The sequence below is a fragment of the Cynocephalus volans genome, chromosome 8, assembly GCF_027409185.1.
Source record: "Cynocephalus volans isolate mCynVol1 chromosome 8, mCynVol1.pri, whole genome shotgun sequence".
Lineage (NCBI taxonomy): Eukaryota > Metazoa > Chordata > Mammalia > Dermoptera > Cynocephalidae > Cynocephalus > Cynocephalus volans.
The window spans coordinates 22,495,828-22,511,140 of NC_084467.1; the positions used below are offsets into that span (position 1 = coordinate 22,495,828).

At 48.4% G+C, this 15,313-nt stretch overlaps 1 protein-coding gene across 1 annotated transcript; it reads left to right on the forward strand.

Annotated features, from left to right (window-relative positions):
- The first annotated feature begins 6,197 nt into the window (after nt 1-6,197).
- RAB42 (RAB42, member RAS oncogene family) lies at nt 6,198-7,505 on the forward strand. The gene is made up of 2 exons (XM_063103808.1): nt 6,198-6,421; nt 7,082-7,505. Exons 1-2 carry the CDS (start codon nt 6,198-6,200, stop codon nt 7,503-7,505), a joined length of 648 nt encoding a protein of 215 aa, XP_062959878.1.
- Nucleotides 7,506-15,313: the final 7,808 nt, after the last annotated feature.

Genomic DNA, 15,313 nt, shown 5'->3' on the forward strand with positions numbered 1-15,313 from the left:
TGGCCTCTGGAGTTTCTTCCCTGGGGTGACTTTCCAAGTCAGGAATTCACCCCGTGAGCTGGGAAAGGTCTCCGCTCGGAGCGCAGTGCGGATGCGGGCGAGCAGCGACTGAGTGGGTTTCGGGGAGGGACTCTGTGCGTCTTGGAGAGGGGTCTTACAGAGGGCTACTTAGCAGGAGGCGACTGAGGACTCAGACGAAGGCATTATGTGTTAAAGGCTTGTCTTACGCTAACCATAAATACAGTGACTTGACTGAGCGCTTACTATTGAAACTGCGCTCGATGATCTCATCTAGTTTTCATAATAGCCCTGTGTATAGGTATCATAAATGTGCCCTTTTCACAGACAAGGAGACTGAGGAATGGATCACACAGCTAGCAAGAGAGGTAAGGACTGGAATCCGGAGTCCATCCCAGAGGCCACACTCATGGACTGAATGAGTAAGCGTCAACATAAAAGCATAAAGAATAGTTGCCAAGAATTAAGCATCTATTTTGTGCATAATCTACTAATTTTTATCCTTACATACACTTTAAAAAGTAGGTACTACTATTAATTGCTTTTACAGAGAAGGCGACAGATTCTGAGAGGGTAAGAAACGAGCTGCTACCTTTCAAGTGTGTAACTCCAGCCCCACTTCTCTCCTAAGCTCCAGACCTTGTATCCTGCTACCTCCTTGACCTCTCCACTCGGATGTCTAATAAGTAGGCTTCTTAAAACACAGCCTTTCCTCCTTCAACCCTGCTCTTTCCCATCTCAGTAAATCCTCGGAGTCCAGTAACCCTGGACTCCTTTCTGCAGCATCTCGTATCCAATCCATCAACAAATCTTGTGTGCTCCGCTTTAAAATGTATCCAGAATCTGACAACCTCCGCTGATGCTACCATCTGTGATCGCTGACCCCATGAGAGCAATAGGCTCCCGGATTCTGCCATTGCTTCCTACAGTATGGTCTCTACACACCAGCCATGCTGTTAAAGAGCAAAAGTTTTTCATTTTGATGAAGTCTAATATTTTGATGTTTTTCTTTTTGTAGTTTGTGCTTTTTGTGTCCTATTTTTAAAATCTTTGCCTAATAAATGCATTAAGATTTTCTGCCTTTTCCCCCGAGAAGTTTAATAGTTTTAGCTTTTACATTTAGATCTAAGACCTATTTTGAGTTAACTTTTGTGTGGTGTGAGGTAAGAGTCAAGGTTGATTGATTGATTGCATGTGGCTATCCAGTTGTTCCAGCATCATTTGTTGAAAAGATTATCTTTTCCATCTAATTTCTTTGGCGCCTTCATAAAAAAATCAATTGGCCACATGTATAGGTCTGTTTCTGGATTCAATACTACACTGTCTCGATTACTATAGCTTCTTATATCTAAAAATTTAATTTTTTAAAATTGTTTTATTTATTTATTTTTATTTATTTTTAATTGAAACATAGTGGATTATACATATTTGTGGCATATAGAGTTGACTACTGGTATTTGTGTACAGTGTGTAATAATCAAATCAGGATAATTAGCATACTCATCATTGCAAAGCATGATCATTCTGTGTCCATTAATCAATTCCTCCCTAACCCCCTCCTGTTACTGTAGCTTTTTAATAAGTCCTGAAACAAGTTAGTATAAAAATCATCCAACTTTGTTCTTCCTTTTCAAATTCGTTGTAGCTATTTAGAATCCTTTATCTTTCCACATGAATTTTAGAATCAGCTGATCTTTTTTTTTTTTTTTTAACCTACTAGGATTTGGTGGGTATTGCATTGAATCTATAGATAATTTGGGGAGAATTGTCGTCTTAACAATATTGAGTCTTCTCATTCATGAGGATGGTATAGCTCTCCATTTATTTAGGTCTTCTTTAATTTCTCTCAACAATGTTTTGTATTTTCAGTGTATAGGTCTCGCATATGTTTTGTCACATTTATTCCTATATTTTTCATATTTTTTATGCTATTATAAAATGGTCTTATTTTTGTTAATTTCAAATTCCCAGTGGTTGTTGCTAGAATTTTTAGAATTTATTTCATTATTGTGATAGTGATGATTTCACGGGTGTATACTTATGTCAAAATTCATCACATCGTACATTTTTTTTGGGGGGGAGCAGCTGGCCAGTACAGGGATCAAACCCCAGACCTTGGTGTTAGCAGCACCACCCTCTGACCAACTGAGTAACCAGCCAGCCCTGATTATATACTTTAATATGAGAAGTTCATTCTGTGTCAATTATGCCTCAATAATGCTGTTTTTAAAAAAGTGAGAAAAAATTTGCATCATGCTATTCATCTGCTCGAAAATCTCCAATGACTCCGTGACACACTTAGAATAAAAGCTGAGGTCCCCATGACGGATTCCAAAGCCACAATTAGGCTGCTTCTCCACACTCCCCTCCTGCCCACCACATGCCCCCCACTCAGTGTGCTCGCTCCTTCTGGACTCTTTGCTCTTCTTGGAGCATCCCATGCCTGCTCCCACCTCGGGGCCTTTGCTCTTACTGTTCCTCCTGCCTGGAGCTCTCCTCGCCTGGACAGAGCAGACAACCACAGTACTCACTCTCTCACTTCCCCTGGGTTTCTGTCCAAATGTCACCTCCTCAGACCATCCTATTTTTGTTTTGTTTTGTGTTTTTTGGCAGCTGGCCGGTACAGGGATCTGAACCCTTGACCTTGGTGTTATAACGCCACTCTCTGGCCATCCTGTTTTGATAGAGCACCCCACCACCCTTCAGGCCATTGCCCCGCTTGATTGTTATTTATAGCACTTATTGCTTCCTGACACCACATTATATATGTATTTGTTTTCTGTCTTCCCCTTTGCTGTGGATTGAATTGTGTCCCCCTGAAGTCCGTGTATTAGAAACTTAACCCCCACCGTGACATGTTAAGAGGGTGGGAAATCCTATTATGGTAATTAAAAAGTGGGACCTTGAAGGAGTGATCAGATTGTGAGGACCATGCCCTAGTGAATGGATTAATAAATTGATGGTTTAATGGTGGTCATGGGCATGGTTCTGAGGGCTTTAGAAGGAGAGCACATGAAGAGCTCTCTCTCTCTCACTCTGTCTGCCATCCACCATGTGATACCCTGCTTTTGTGTGAAGAGTCACTACCTACCAACAAGGCTCTCACCAAGTGTGTTCCCTGGATTTTGGACTTCCCAGTTTCCAAAACTGTAAGCAAAAAACATTATTTCTTTACAAATTACCCAGTTCCAAGTATTTTGTTATAAGCAACAGAAATGGACTAATACACCCTTTGAGAGCAGGAATTTTGTCTTTTGTATTTCCACTGCTGTATAAGTACCTAGTATGTAAAAGATATCCAGCACTTATTGAAATAATTATCAAGTAAATGAATGAATGAATGAAACTTGGCCAAGGTCACGTAACTAGTAAGTGGCAGTTGGAACTATAACCCAGATCTGTCTAATGCAAATGTTTATAACCTTAACTGCTGTGTTACACAGTTCCTCCAGAACTACCCTGTGAAGTGGGCACCATGATTTGCCTCACTTAGCAGAAGAGGAAGCAGGGTTTGGGAAAGGGAAATAATTTGCCCCTAGAGTCATGCAGTGAATATGTGGCAGAGGTCAGCTGATATTCAAGTGCCAGGTGCAGTCAGAGGCAGACACATGACCCTGGCCCACAGCAGGAGTGTCTGGGAGCAGGAGGAAGTTCAAGGAGTCTGATGCTGACAGTGCACTACCCATGTGAGCTGATCAGAAAGGCTTCAAGGAGGGCTGGGTTCAAACTGCATTTCCAACTGTTGTACGCCTCTGCCTTCATCCAGCTGCCCTGCCTGGAGCACCCTTTCTCCTTGACCTCCCCATATCCCACTTATTCTTGGAGACCCAGTGTCAGCAGCACCTCCTCCAAGAGGTCTCCTCTGACCCTTTGGCTCCATAAGTTCAGCTCTGTCGTGGGGCATTTGACTGACTGAATGGATGAATGAGTGAATAGCACTTATCCACTTTCATTCATTCATGCAACATAAATAGGTACTGGGTTTCTACTTTATGCCGAGCCCTGCACTAGGCACTGAGGATACAACCACCAGTCCCTGCCCTCAAGGGGCTTGCAGCCCAGGAGACAGACATCATGGTGGACAAAAATACATGTGACCTCATCTGGCCAGTCAGGGGACGGCTCCCTGAGGACGGGGATCTAAACTGAGACCTGAAGTAGGGTTAGTTAGCCTTTGAAGAGCAGAGGAGTTTTGCTGGCAGTGGGCTGAGGAGAGGAAGGTTTTCAGCATGGCTGGAGCTCAGAGCACCAGTAGTGGGTAAGAGAAGGGGCTGAGGGCATTGGCAGGAGCCAGATGCAAAAAATATTTTTCAAGCTGAATAGAGTGAGGCGGGGAGAACGCTCGGATGGAGGAATCAGTAGGGCAGGATCTCTCGGTGTGGGCAGCACTGGCAGGGGAAGACCCTCTCCCAACACACACCCCCTTTATGAGGTTCACATATTCTCAGGCTCCTCTTTTTCTTCAACTCCTGGAGCTGGGGGGCAAGCAGAGACTTGGATCCTTTCAGACTCTACCATGCAGGTGACCAATGGGTGGGATTACGGGGACCTGAAAATGGTTTTCCAGTGATTTGTTTAGAATTAGAAGAAACCTCGGTCTTCCCAGATCTCCAACTTGTCCAGCCAGAAACAGAAATAGCAAATGAGGCTTCGGCCTTTGTAGACTTGGCAGCCAGTCTCAGTCTTCCTTGCTAAGTGACCTTAGTTAACTTCTTTTTTTTTTTTTTAAAAAAAGATGACCGGTAAGGGGATCTTAACCCTTGACTTGGTGTTGTCAGCACCACGCTCAGCCAGTGAGCGAACCGGCCATCCCTATATGGGATCCGAACCCGGGGCCTTGGTGTTATCAGCACCGCACTCTCCTGAGTGAGCCATGGGCCGGCCCGACCTTAATTAACTTCTCTGAGCCTCAGTTTCCTCATCTGTAAAGATGGGTAGAATAACAATATCTATTCACAACGTTGTTTGAGAAGGAAATGTAATGATGTTGCAACAGTGAGGACGTCTCCCCTTCCCCAGATACCCATTTGCCAGAATAGGTTAAACTGGTAAAATCCACCACAGTGGGACAGAGAGGTTAATGAGGGAGCAAACCAAGAGACTAAAGCTGTTTGAAACCAGCTAGAATCCCAACCTTGCCTCGATGCCCTGGATTTTCAGGAGGTCAGCGTGGAATGGGTGAAATGAATCTTGGAAGTACCCCCTAACCCAAGAGAGATCCAACCACAGTGTCCTGGTTCTCGTGGGACCTGCCTTATGGTCCCCTTTTGTGGCATCAAGGGGTGAGACAAACCTGGATGTGTCTGCTGTGTAACCTCGGACAAGATGTACCTCTGAGCCTCAGTCTCTTCAGCTCTAAAATGGGCACTTTATAGCCCTAATCGAAGGGTTGCTGCCCACAAAGCCTAAAGAACTGACCATCTGGCTTCATAAAGGTTAACTGTCAAGTCCACAAGCCAACTCCCTCTAGAACTGCAGTTGTATGTGTCTGTCCTGCCTTACCTATCAGACTGTGCCCAAGTCCATTCTGGGGCCCTGGTGTCCAACACAGGCAGGCATGAAAGAAGCAGTGGTGATGGGGAGGAGGTGGGGGAGGGTGTTGAACATTTAACCTGAACATTGAACTGGAGGCCCCAGTCCAGGGCCAACAGGGCTCCAGGAAAGGGGCACCTGGCTGGAGAGGCAACGCCTATAAACCATCCTCTTTTCACAGTGGTATCCTTAGGTCCAGCAGCAGAGCCCCAGCTGGGGAACCAACGGGGAGATGGGGCTGGACAGAGGACCCACCCCAATAAACGAATGAATGAAGTGGATGCTGTAGCACTGTTAGTCTCTCAGGCTTGGCACGCTCGGTTAAATCTCCTCTCTAGGTCCCCTCCCCCACATTATCTAGTTTAATCCCTTATCCTGTGAAGGGGGGGGTTATTCCCATCTTATAGAGGAGAAAACTGAGGCTCAGAGAGAAACAGTGTCTTGCCCGGGTGCTTTCCCTTGGCTCAACTCCGTCCAGGTCCGGTCTCCTGTGCTGAAAACGTCCCAGGCTCCACAGTCCTCTGTCGTGAGCGGTCGCTCAGAGTCCGGAGCAGGGGCGGTGCCTGGAGGAGCACACCTCCCGCGGCCCTGGGGCAGGGGCGGGGCCGGACATATAGTCGCGGGCCGCCGAGCCCGACCTGCGGGCCATGGAGGCTGGGAGCTGCCGCTACCAGTTTCGGATCGCGCTGCTGGGGGATGCGGCCGTGGGCAAGACGTCGCTGCTGCGGCGCTACGTGGCCGGGGTCCCGGAGCCCGAGCCCGAGCCCGAGCCCACGGTCGGCGTCGAGTTCTACCGCCGCGAGCTGCAGCTGCGGGCCGGGCCGCGCGTCAAGCTGCAGCTCTGGGACACCGCGGGCCACGAGCGCTTCAGGTGCGGGGCGGCCGGGATGCGGTGGGGTGGGAGAGGGGTCGCGGGCGAGACCTCTGGGTGGATAGGTGGGTTAGGGAACCACCCAGAGGTACCCACTTCAGTGGCCCAAGTAGAGGTCTGGGGGGTCCCTGCCCAGTCCGCTGGGCCAGACCCTTCCTCACTGTGAGTGATTCATCCTACAAGTGCGCCGGGTGGGCCAAGACCCAGAGCCCTAGAGGGACATTCAGGCCTGGGGGGATTTGCACCCCAGCAACATGGAGCTACGGAGAGATGAATGACCTGGGGCCGAGAGCCCACAGAATGGAGAGGGTAGTGTCAAGGAGATGTCAAAGGAAGGGAGGTTTGTGTTGGCCTTGAAGGATGAGGAGGAGTTTGCCAGGCAGGGAATGGAGAAGCAAAGACCTGCAGTCGGGGAAACATCAGGCCTCCTCCAGGAATGGAGGAGTGGTCCCAAGAATCTGTGAGTCACACATGCTGCCTAACTGGGGAGTGTCCAGTTTCTTGGGAGAGACACAGAAGCATGGGGCAGTGTGAAATAAGCTATAATGGGGTACAAGGCATTCTGTGGATCCCAGGGGTGGGGTGGGGGGGGTCCTGCCTCTGGGGATGTCTTGAAGGCATAGGTCTGTCCAAACTTACCCCTTCCCTCCACCTCCTCAGGTGCATCACCAGGTCCTTTTACCGCAATGTGGTGGGTGTCCTGCTAGTCTTTGATGTGACAAACAGGAAGTCCTTTGAACACATCCGAGACTGGCACCAGGAGGTCATGGCCAATCAGGGCCGCGACAAGGCGATCTTCTTGCTGGTTGGCCACAAAAGTGACCTGCAGAGCACCCGCTGTGTCTCAGCCCAGGAGGCAGAGGAGCTGGCTGCCTCCCTGGGCATGGCCTTTATGGAGGCCTCAGCCAAAAACAACTGCAATGTGGACCTGGCCTTTGACACCCTCGCCCATGCTATCCAGCAGGCCCTGCAGCAGGGGGACATCAAGCTGGAAGAAGACTGGGGAGGTGTCCGACTCATCCACAAGACCCAAATCCCCAGGGCCCCCAGCAGGAAGCAGCACCCAGGCCCATGCCAGTGCTGACTCTGGTAGGGAAAGGGTTAAAGCAATGCCAACCTCAGACCACTGGTGGGATGGGAGTGTGTCTCTTTGGAGAGCAAATGACAGAAAGGTTAATGTAAACAGTATTCTGACACAGGCACGCCTACTGGATTTTAGGTTCTCAGCTCAGCCTTTCTATGGAAAGGTCTAAGAGGCCAGGTGTGCAACTTCCTATCCTTGAGCCTCAGTTTCCTCATCTGTCAATGGGGCTTATAAAAGATCTCACCTCACAGGGAGGCTGTGGCCATGAATGAGATAATGAACAGGATGTGCTCACCCAGAGCCTGCCACAGTGAGAACTGAATGACAAAAGCTGTCAATCCCCACTCTTTCCTTTCTTGGCTGCAATGTGGACATTTCTGGCAGCATTTCAGCGTCTGGATGCTGATACACAAGCAAGGACAGGTGTGGGGAATCTCAGTGGAAGCCTGGGTAAGAGCCTCCTTAGGTCTTCAGGCTAGGATGGGTCTGGGCATGGGATTAAGATGTTGCCTCAAATCCAGGGTTGCTGCCCACCCCAAGCCCAGAGGCTACATCAGGATCTGGTAGGGCTGGTCGGTTAGCTCAGTTGGTTACAGTGCAGTGTTGATAACCCTACGGTCAAGAGTTTGATCCTTGTATGGGCCAGTCGCCAAAAAAATAAAAAATAAATCTGGGGCCAACCCTGTGGCTCACTCGGGAGAGTGCAGCGCTGGCAGCGCAGCAGCACTCCCACCGCGGGTTCGGATCCTACATAGGGATGGCTACTGCACTCACTGGCTGAGCGAGGTGTGGACGATACCAAGCCAAGGGATGTGATCCCCTTACCGGTCACAAAAAAGAAAAAAAAAAAGGCAATAAAGAAGCAAGATATTTAAAATAAATAAATAAATAAATAAATAAATCTGGATCTGGGAGGCAGGGATGAACATGAATGAGCAGCAACTATGTTGTGCACACAGGGACACTATGATAAGCCACCAAGATCCTCCTGTGGAGCTGAAAGGACCCGTCACCCTCTTCTTTCCCCTCCCCCAGCTGCAGAAGTACTTCTGGATGATAGAGTTCAGCTTGCAGCACTCCCTGGGAACTGCCCGCCCCTCAGGGGCAGCCCACACTTAATACCCATCTTTTGGGGAGGTGTCAAGGCCTTGCCCTCTTGTCCCAACTGTGAACTCTGAAGGTCAAATCTAGCTCTATTATTCTCTACAGGCTTCACTGAGGACATTGTTGTGACATTATAGGCGAGTTCTCCCTTTGCCCAATCCTGCTTCTTTCCCTTCCTTACCCAGCCAGGTAGATCCCAAGAATACCCCCTAATAAATATCTACACGATAATCTCTGTCTCAGAATCTGCCTCCTGGGGAACCTCACTTGCAACAGGAACTGCTCAGCAGAGAATGTCTTGTGGGCAATTAGTGAGGTCTTCATGGAGGAGATGGTGTTTATATTGGGTAGAATCTCAGCAGGTGTAGGGAGTACATCTTGGAAGGTGTCATTGTGCCAGTGGGCACGGGCAGGGCATGGGCAATTGCCACAGCAACAAGAGTACAACCACTTAAGTCACTTTGTGACCCTGAGCCAGAGCCTCAGATTCCTCCTCAGTAACATGTGACTGATAATCCCTTCTTCCTAGGGTCCTTGGGAGGTTTTCAGTAAGAGTTTTTTTATCTTCCTCCTCATGGAGACTGGGCTAGGGTGGGTCTACCTGTGCCCTTGGTCCTGTCTCCTCTTTTTAAAACAACCTCATTTGTCCTTATGACAACCATGTGAGGTTGGTACAATTATCTTCATTTCACAGATGGAAGAGCTGGGGCCAGGAGAAGGAAATTTGCATTAGGGCATATTTTCATTCTTTCATCAAAAATTTTTAAATGGGCATCTACTCTGTACTAGTCTCTGGAGATACAGCAGTGAATATGACAGAAAAGCCCTCCTGGGGCTAATATTCTAGTGGAAGAGAGAGAAAAAACCAAGTAAATAAATGAACTAAATGATTTCCAGCTATGAAGACCACCGATCTGGGAACTGGGACTGAGAGTGATGGGGGCTCCTTTAGAACAACAGGTGGTCAGAGAGGGCCTCTTGAGGAGATGACCTTTGAGCTGAGACCTGAAGGAGGAGGAGCCAAGCTAAGAGCAGAGGTCTGGGCAGAAGGAACAATAATCGTAGCCTGCATTGATTGAACATTTCTTATGTACTAGGTGATTTATATATATTAACTCACTCAATTTGCTCAATAACTGTGTGAGGTAGGTGCTATTATTCCACTTTAGCAATGAGGAGACAGGCCCAGAGAGGTTAAGTGACTTGCCAGAAGTCACAGCCAATAAGTAGAGAGGAAGGAATAGCAAGAGCCACAGCCCAAAGGCAAGGAAGGCCTGGACTCTTTCTAGGAAAGAGGTGCTCTGTGTACCTGGAAAGGAGCAAATGAGCAGGGAATGACTCTCAACTCAGTCCATGGTTTCTGATCTCCCAGAGCTTACCCAGCACAGGTCTAAACTGAAGCTTGTTTGGGAGACAAGCTGCAGATCAAGGATGGGGATGGAGGTTTAGCTGTCAGGTTCCCAAAGCAAATCCCCAAATCCCAAGAGAGAGAGAGATAAAAAGAACTGACACCCCCCCCACCCCACCCCATCCCCGCTCAAAATCCTGGCCAGAGGTTAGAGAATCAGTCTCTGAGGCCTCAGCCCCTCAGGGCAGGGTCCACCTCTAAGGAAAAGACAGTGTCCCACTGCATCTCTAGTGTACAGCAGGCTGGAATCATGCATCTCTGTCTTGCAGCCTGTTTCCCATATGTAAAATGGGAATAATTGTTTGTCTCACAGGGTTGTTGTGAGATTAAATGATGTACAAACTCCTATCACACCTATGGGTTCATGCACTGTGAGCTATTTCTATTTCCAGTGGCTTAACCCTGTGGGGTCAGGCTAATCTTGCCCATTTCAGAGTCCAGGGAGGAAAACGGATGTGAGTGAATCGGTGTACCCAGGCTGACTCAGCAGTCCGGTGCCAGGCCTCAGGTGGGTCCTACCTCATGCCTTAGGGATCTGATCCCACCCTCACAAGCCTCCTCAGTTTGGCAAAACCTCGAGACTGTAAGTGGCTTTTATGGGTGTGCACCTGCACAAGCAGTACTAGGCAGCCCTGCTAGCCCCCTGGCTAGAGGGAAGGCAGAGAACACAGTGAAGATGGGTGGAGGCAGAGAAGGGCACCTCCCACCACTGTTCAGAATCAGGTCCTCTGTGAGGAAAATGGAGACGGAATGGTCAAGATCCCTCACCTCATATCCGGCTGAGCATGACTCAGTATGTCTGTTGTAAATACGTTATGTAAGAGTGGTATAACTGCGCATGTGCACCCATGTGTTCCTTGACTGATTCTAGTATAAAGACAATGGCTCTGATCCACTGGGGGGCTGAGCTCACATCTGAATAAAGCATGTCAACCTTGCTAATGGCTCCCAGAATCTTTTTCCAACTACCTATCTCGTGACCTGCACAGGGCAGGTTTGAATGGTCTGTGACCTAGCCCGACACCCTCTCTCCTGGTCTCTAGTGTAGATTGTGCCACTCCTCTTGGGGATCTCAGGCCTACGGGGTCTCCCCTCTGTTTCAGCATCCATATTGCCTGAGCAGGATCTTTTTAAAGTACAGATTTGACCTGGCCACTTCCCTGCTAAAATCCTTTGCTGCTGGGCCGGCCCGTGGCTCACTCGGGAGAGTGCGGTGCTGATGATAAAATCCTTTGCTGGCTCCCCATGGCCTACGGGATGAAATCCAGGATAAAATCCAAATCCTTTCATGTCAGTCCAGGACCTTCCTTATCTGGCACCTGCTGCATCATCTCACAGCCAATTTCTTTTTTACCCCAGCTGCCAAAAATAAAGCAGGCTTTACAATCAAACCTGGGGTTGAATCCCAATTCCACTATGTACTAACTGTGCAACTGTGAGCAACTCACTTCATCTCTTTAAGCCTCAGTGGACTCATCTATAAAATGGGGATAATAATACCTAACTCTGAGGGTTTTAGAAAGAGAAATATAGGGCAGTGCTTGTCACACAGTAGGAATTCACAAAATGGAAGTCCCCATATCCTTCCCCTGAGAGTTTCTCTATTAATCGCTATAATGGAACAGCGACTACCAATGTAACCATTTTGGGGAAATAAGAACTCCAGAATCTAACAAAGGTCTTAAAGGTCCTGACCCCCTTTGGAGATGTGGACTGGGCTCTGCTTTCTAACTAAGGATGAAGTTCCAGAATCGTCCCTTTGGGTCTATCCATAGGCTGTTCTATGCAAGCAAAGCTCCTTCCCCATGATGGGACCCTTGCCAAACCCTCCAGCCATAGCAGCTGCAGCAAAGTCAGGCTCCCTGGCCTCCAGACCTGTGAGCTGCTTCCTCAGCCTGAAACACCCTGATTTCCCACCTCTTCTTTGGGTTGAAAACACTGCAATTCAAGCCTGAATAAATCTCCTTTGTCCCTTAGAAGGAACAGAGCCAAGGTCTGCTATCCATGGGACCCTTTCTGAACACCTTAACTGTTCTGGGAGCCACTGAAACCGAGTGGGTAAAGAGAGAGGAACCACCCCATCCACCATGCACAGGGTGGAACTGAAGATGTCTGGGTGTGAACCCAGCCTCTTCCCTCTGCCTGTCTGAGCCTGTCTCTTCATGGTAAAATGAGAATGATTTTTACCTCCCAGGATTGTTAGAGGATTAAATATGAAAATGTGTGTTAAGTGACCAATAAATGTCAAGTTTCTTCTACTTACAAGTGCCCTTTGTGTCTTTCATGTATCGTTCCCTTGCCTGGGATGTCCTTCCTGCCTCTCTGTGAAACTATTCATCCTTCTAGGCTCAACCCAAATGTCGCCTTACTTAATGTGTTGTTTTTTTGGGCTGCCTGGTACAGGGACTGAACCCTGGACCTTTGTGTTATCAGCACCATGCTCTAACCAACTGAGCTAACCGGCAGCAAGCCTTTACCTTACCTAATGTATTGGTCCCTTCTCTGAGCCTTCAGGGCACTTGAGCAGCTCTCTTATTTGGAGATTTCAGGCACTGCTGACTATGTCTTTTTGCCCCACTAGACTAGTTCTTCAAGGCCAGGGCTGTGTTTGATTCTCTTAGAGTATGCCTTGGGCAAGAAAACACCGGGCTTTTAAAAACCATGATGGAAAATTTCAAACATATCCCAGAATTAAGAAGATAGTACAGTGCAGAAAATAGCATAAAGAACTCCTTCTACCCATAACTCAGCTGTGACAAAAATCAAGTAGGTATGTCCAATCTTGTTTTACTCTACTCCTTGCCTTATGAATGTTTATTCTTAGGCTCCTGGCCATGGCACAGAGCAAGCACTCAGTCTGTGTTGACAGGTGTGGGAGAATCTTCCCAGGGTTCCTTTCTGGGACGCCTCCTCCCAGCTGTGCTGAAAGTCCCAGTGGTGGGAGAGGCAAACTTTGTATTGCACAATCCTTATTCCTGCAGGTACGGCCCAAGAACTGGGACTACAGTCAGCAGAGAGGAAGGAGACAGCCTAGCTAGCATATGGGGGCTATGACCACCTGCCCATGGCCTTTCAAGTCACTACCTGGGGACTTCTCAGGATACATATGGGACCAAGGCCTCTATTCAAATGATACTCTATGACATGTCCTTGCAGAGGTGTCATGGCAGCTTCTCTTAAGCCTGGGTCTGGGTATGTCCTGGGGAGCCTAGAACCAAAAGCCCCAGATAGCCTTTGGGTTCTGGTTCCACTTCTGTAAGTCTGAATTAGCCCCATGGCTGCGTGGTTTGTGCCTCGGCTCTGGCCTTGCTTCTCATCCTGGCTGGCCTCAGTGTCTTGCTGGCCCCCTGCATCCCATGGATGCCCTCTGACAGTACCAGTTTTGTGTCATCCTCCTAGGAGACTCAACTGCGGGTAAATCATCTTTGCTGAGACACTATACAGATGTCATGGTTGTTACCCAGACAGTGGAGGGAGGTGAACTTCTCTGTGCTCCTTGTGGAGGTGGAGCCTGGGGTCCAGGTGAAGCTCCAGTTCTGGGGTACAGTTGGTCAGGAAAGGATCTGGTGAGTATGGCAGTAACAGGCTTGGCGCCTGCTCCCTGGCTTCTACACTGCTCCATCCCTGAGGACCAACGACAGAGCTCATCCACCAGGAAGGAAAAGAGAAGGTACCTTGGAGGCCATTTAGATGGATGGACACTGGACCAAGAGCAAAAGTGTGAGTCCTGACCTGCCCAATGACCTTGGACAGGTCACATAACCTCTCCAGACCTCAATGTTCTTACCTGTAAAATAAGGGGTCATATTGGATGACCCCTAAGGGCTTTTTCTTCTCTAACTCCAGGTAATTGGAAGACCTTACTCCAGCTCTGCCCTCTTCCTTCCAGCTTCCCCCCATGCAGGCACAAAGGACCCTCTCCAGGATGGCTTCGTGGTCCCAGATGGCTCCTTTCGTGTCCTCAGAATTCATCTCATTATTGAGCCTGCCCCTACCCCTGCCTCTTGGTTAATTCTTTCTCAGGAAAACCTTTCAAGCCTTATTCCTTTATCTTTACTCCAAATAAATACAGCAACTTCCTGGCTGATCCCCTTCCAGCCTGCTTCCCATTCCACCCTCCACACTGGCGGCCAGAGTGAGGCTTTTAACACGCAAATATAGTCATGTCAGTACTTTACCTAAAACTTCACTGGCTTTCCATCGCCTGTGCAGTGGTTTTCAAACATCTTGTTTATATGACTATTTTGAGCAGCAGACTCCTCCTGTCTGATGGTATCTTTCTCAAAGCCCTGAAAAATCCAACAAATAAGATGTTGCTCAGGCTGAAGAGGGGTGGGAAGCCCAGAACCAGCCTGCAGAGTCTCCCACACTACACCCTCTCATCCCCTGCAACACACATACACAGCAGCCTCCAAGGCACGGGAGCTGAACTGAGGGCTCCATGTACACGCGTGAGAAGCCAGGATGAAGCCCATACCACTAAGCTTGAGCGCTGTCCAACCAACCCCAAGCTCACTTTCGGCTCATCTCTAGCCACTCTTTCCTAATCTTGCACTTTATGCTTTAGCCACATTGACATACTGACTTCTTTAGACCTCTGGGCCTTTGCATGCACTATGGTTCTGCTTAAAATCCTTCAATGGCTCTTGTTACTTTTTGGATAAAGACTGCTCTTTTACAAGCCGGCTGCCAAAAAAATAAAGACCACTCTGCTGGGGCCTACAAGGCACTGCGTAACCTGGCCCAACTTCCCTCATTACACTGCTTCAGGGCTTGACTACATGCAGTTCACTGTCCTTAAATAAAATCCCCACTCCCTTCACCTGGATCCCTCAAATCTCAGCTCAAATAGCACTTCTCCCCAACTGCTTGGACCCCTCCCCCAGACCTGTGAAACTCTCCTTCACAACCGTTGTCACAATGACAGTTTTACATCTATCCAGTAGCAGGATCGCTCCCTCTAATCTGTTTTTATTCATCACTATAGTTCACTGCCTAGCACAGGCACAGGCCCAGCTTATAAATACTTGTTGAATCAATGAACAAGCCCCTCAATATGCAGATACGACAAGAGGACTCAGCTAGATGAAGCCACTTACCTGTCACACAGCTGATCAATTGAGGTCTTCTGACTCTACCCCAGTTCTTTCCATTAAAGTTCCCCCAATTTCTTTGTCCCCTTCTGTCCTCAGCAGAGAACTCAAAACCAATTCTGGATTCCTTCTTGGCTGTCAAGGTCAGTGACCTGCTCCTATTATTGGAACTTGGCTGCAAGTCTCTTGCTGTTTGATATCAG

Bases quoted from the DNA above. Each gene is read 5' to 3' on its own strand.
- RAB42 (XM_063103808.1), top strand. From the start codon at position 6,198: ATGGAGGCTGGGAGCTGCCGCTACCAGTTTCGGATCGCGCTGCTGGGG. The intron at 6,422-7,081 runs GTGCGGGGCGGC...CCACCTCCTCAG, and splicing joins GCGGGCCACGAGCGCTTCAG to GTGCATCACCAGGTCCTTTT.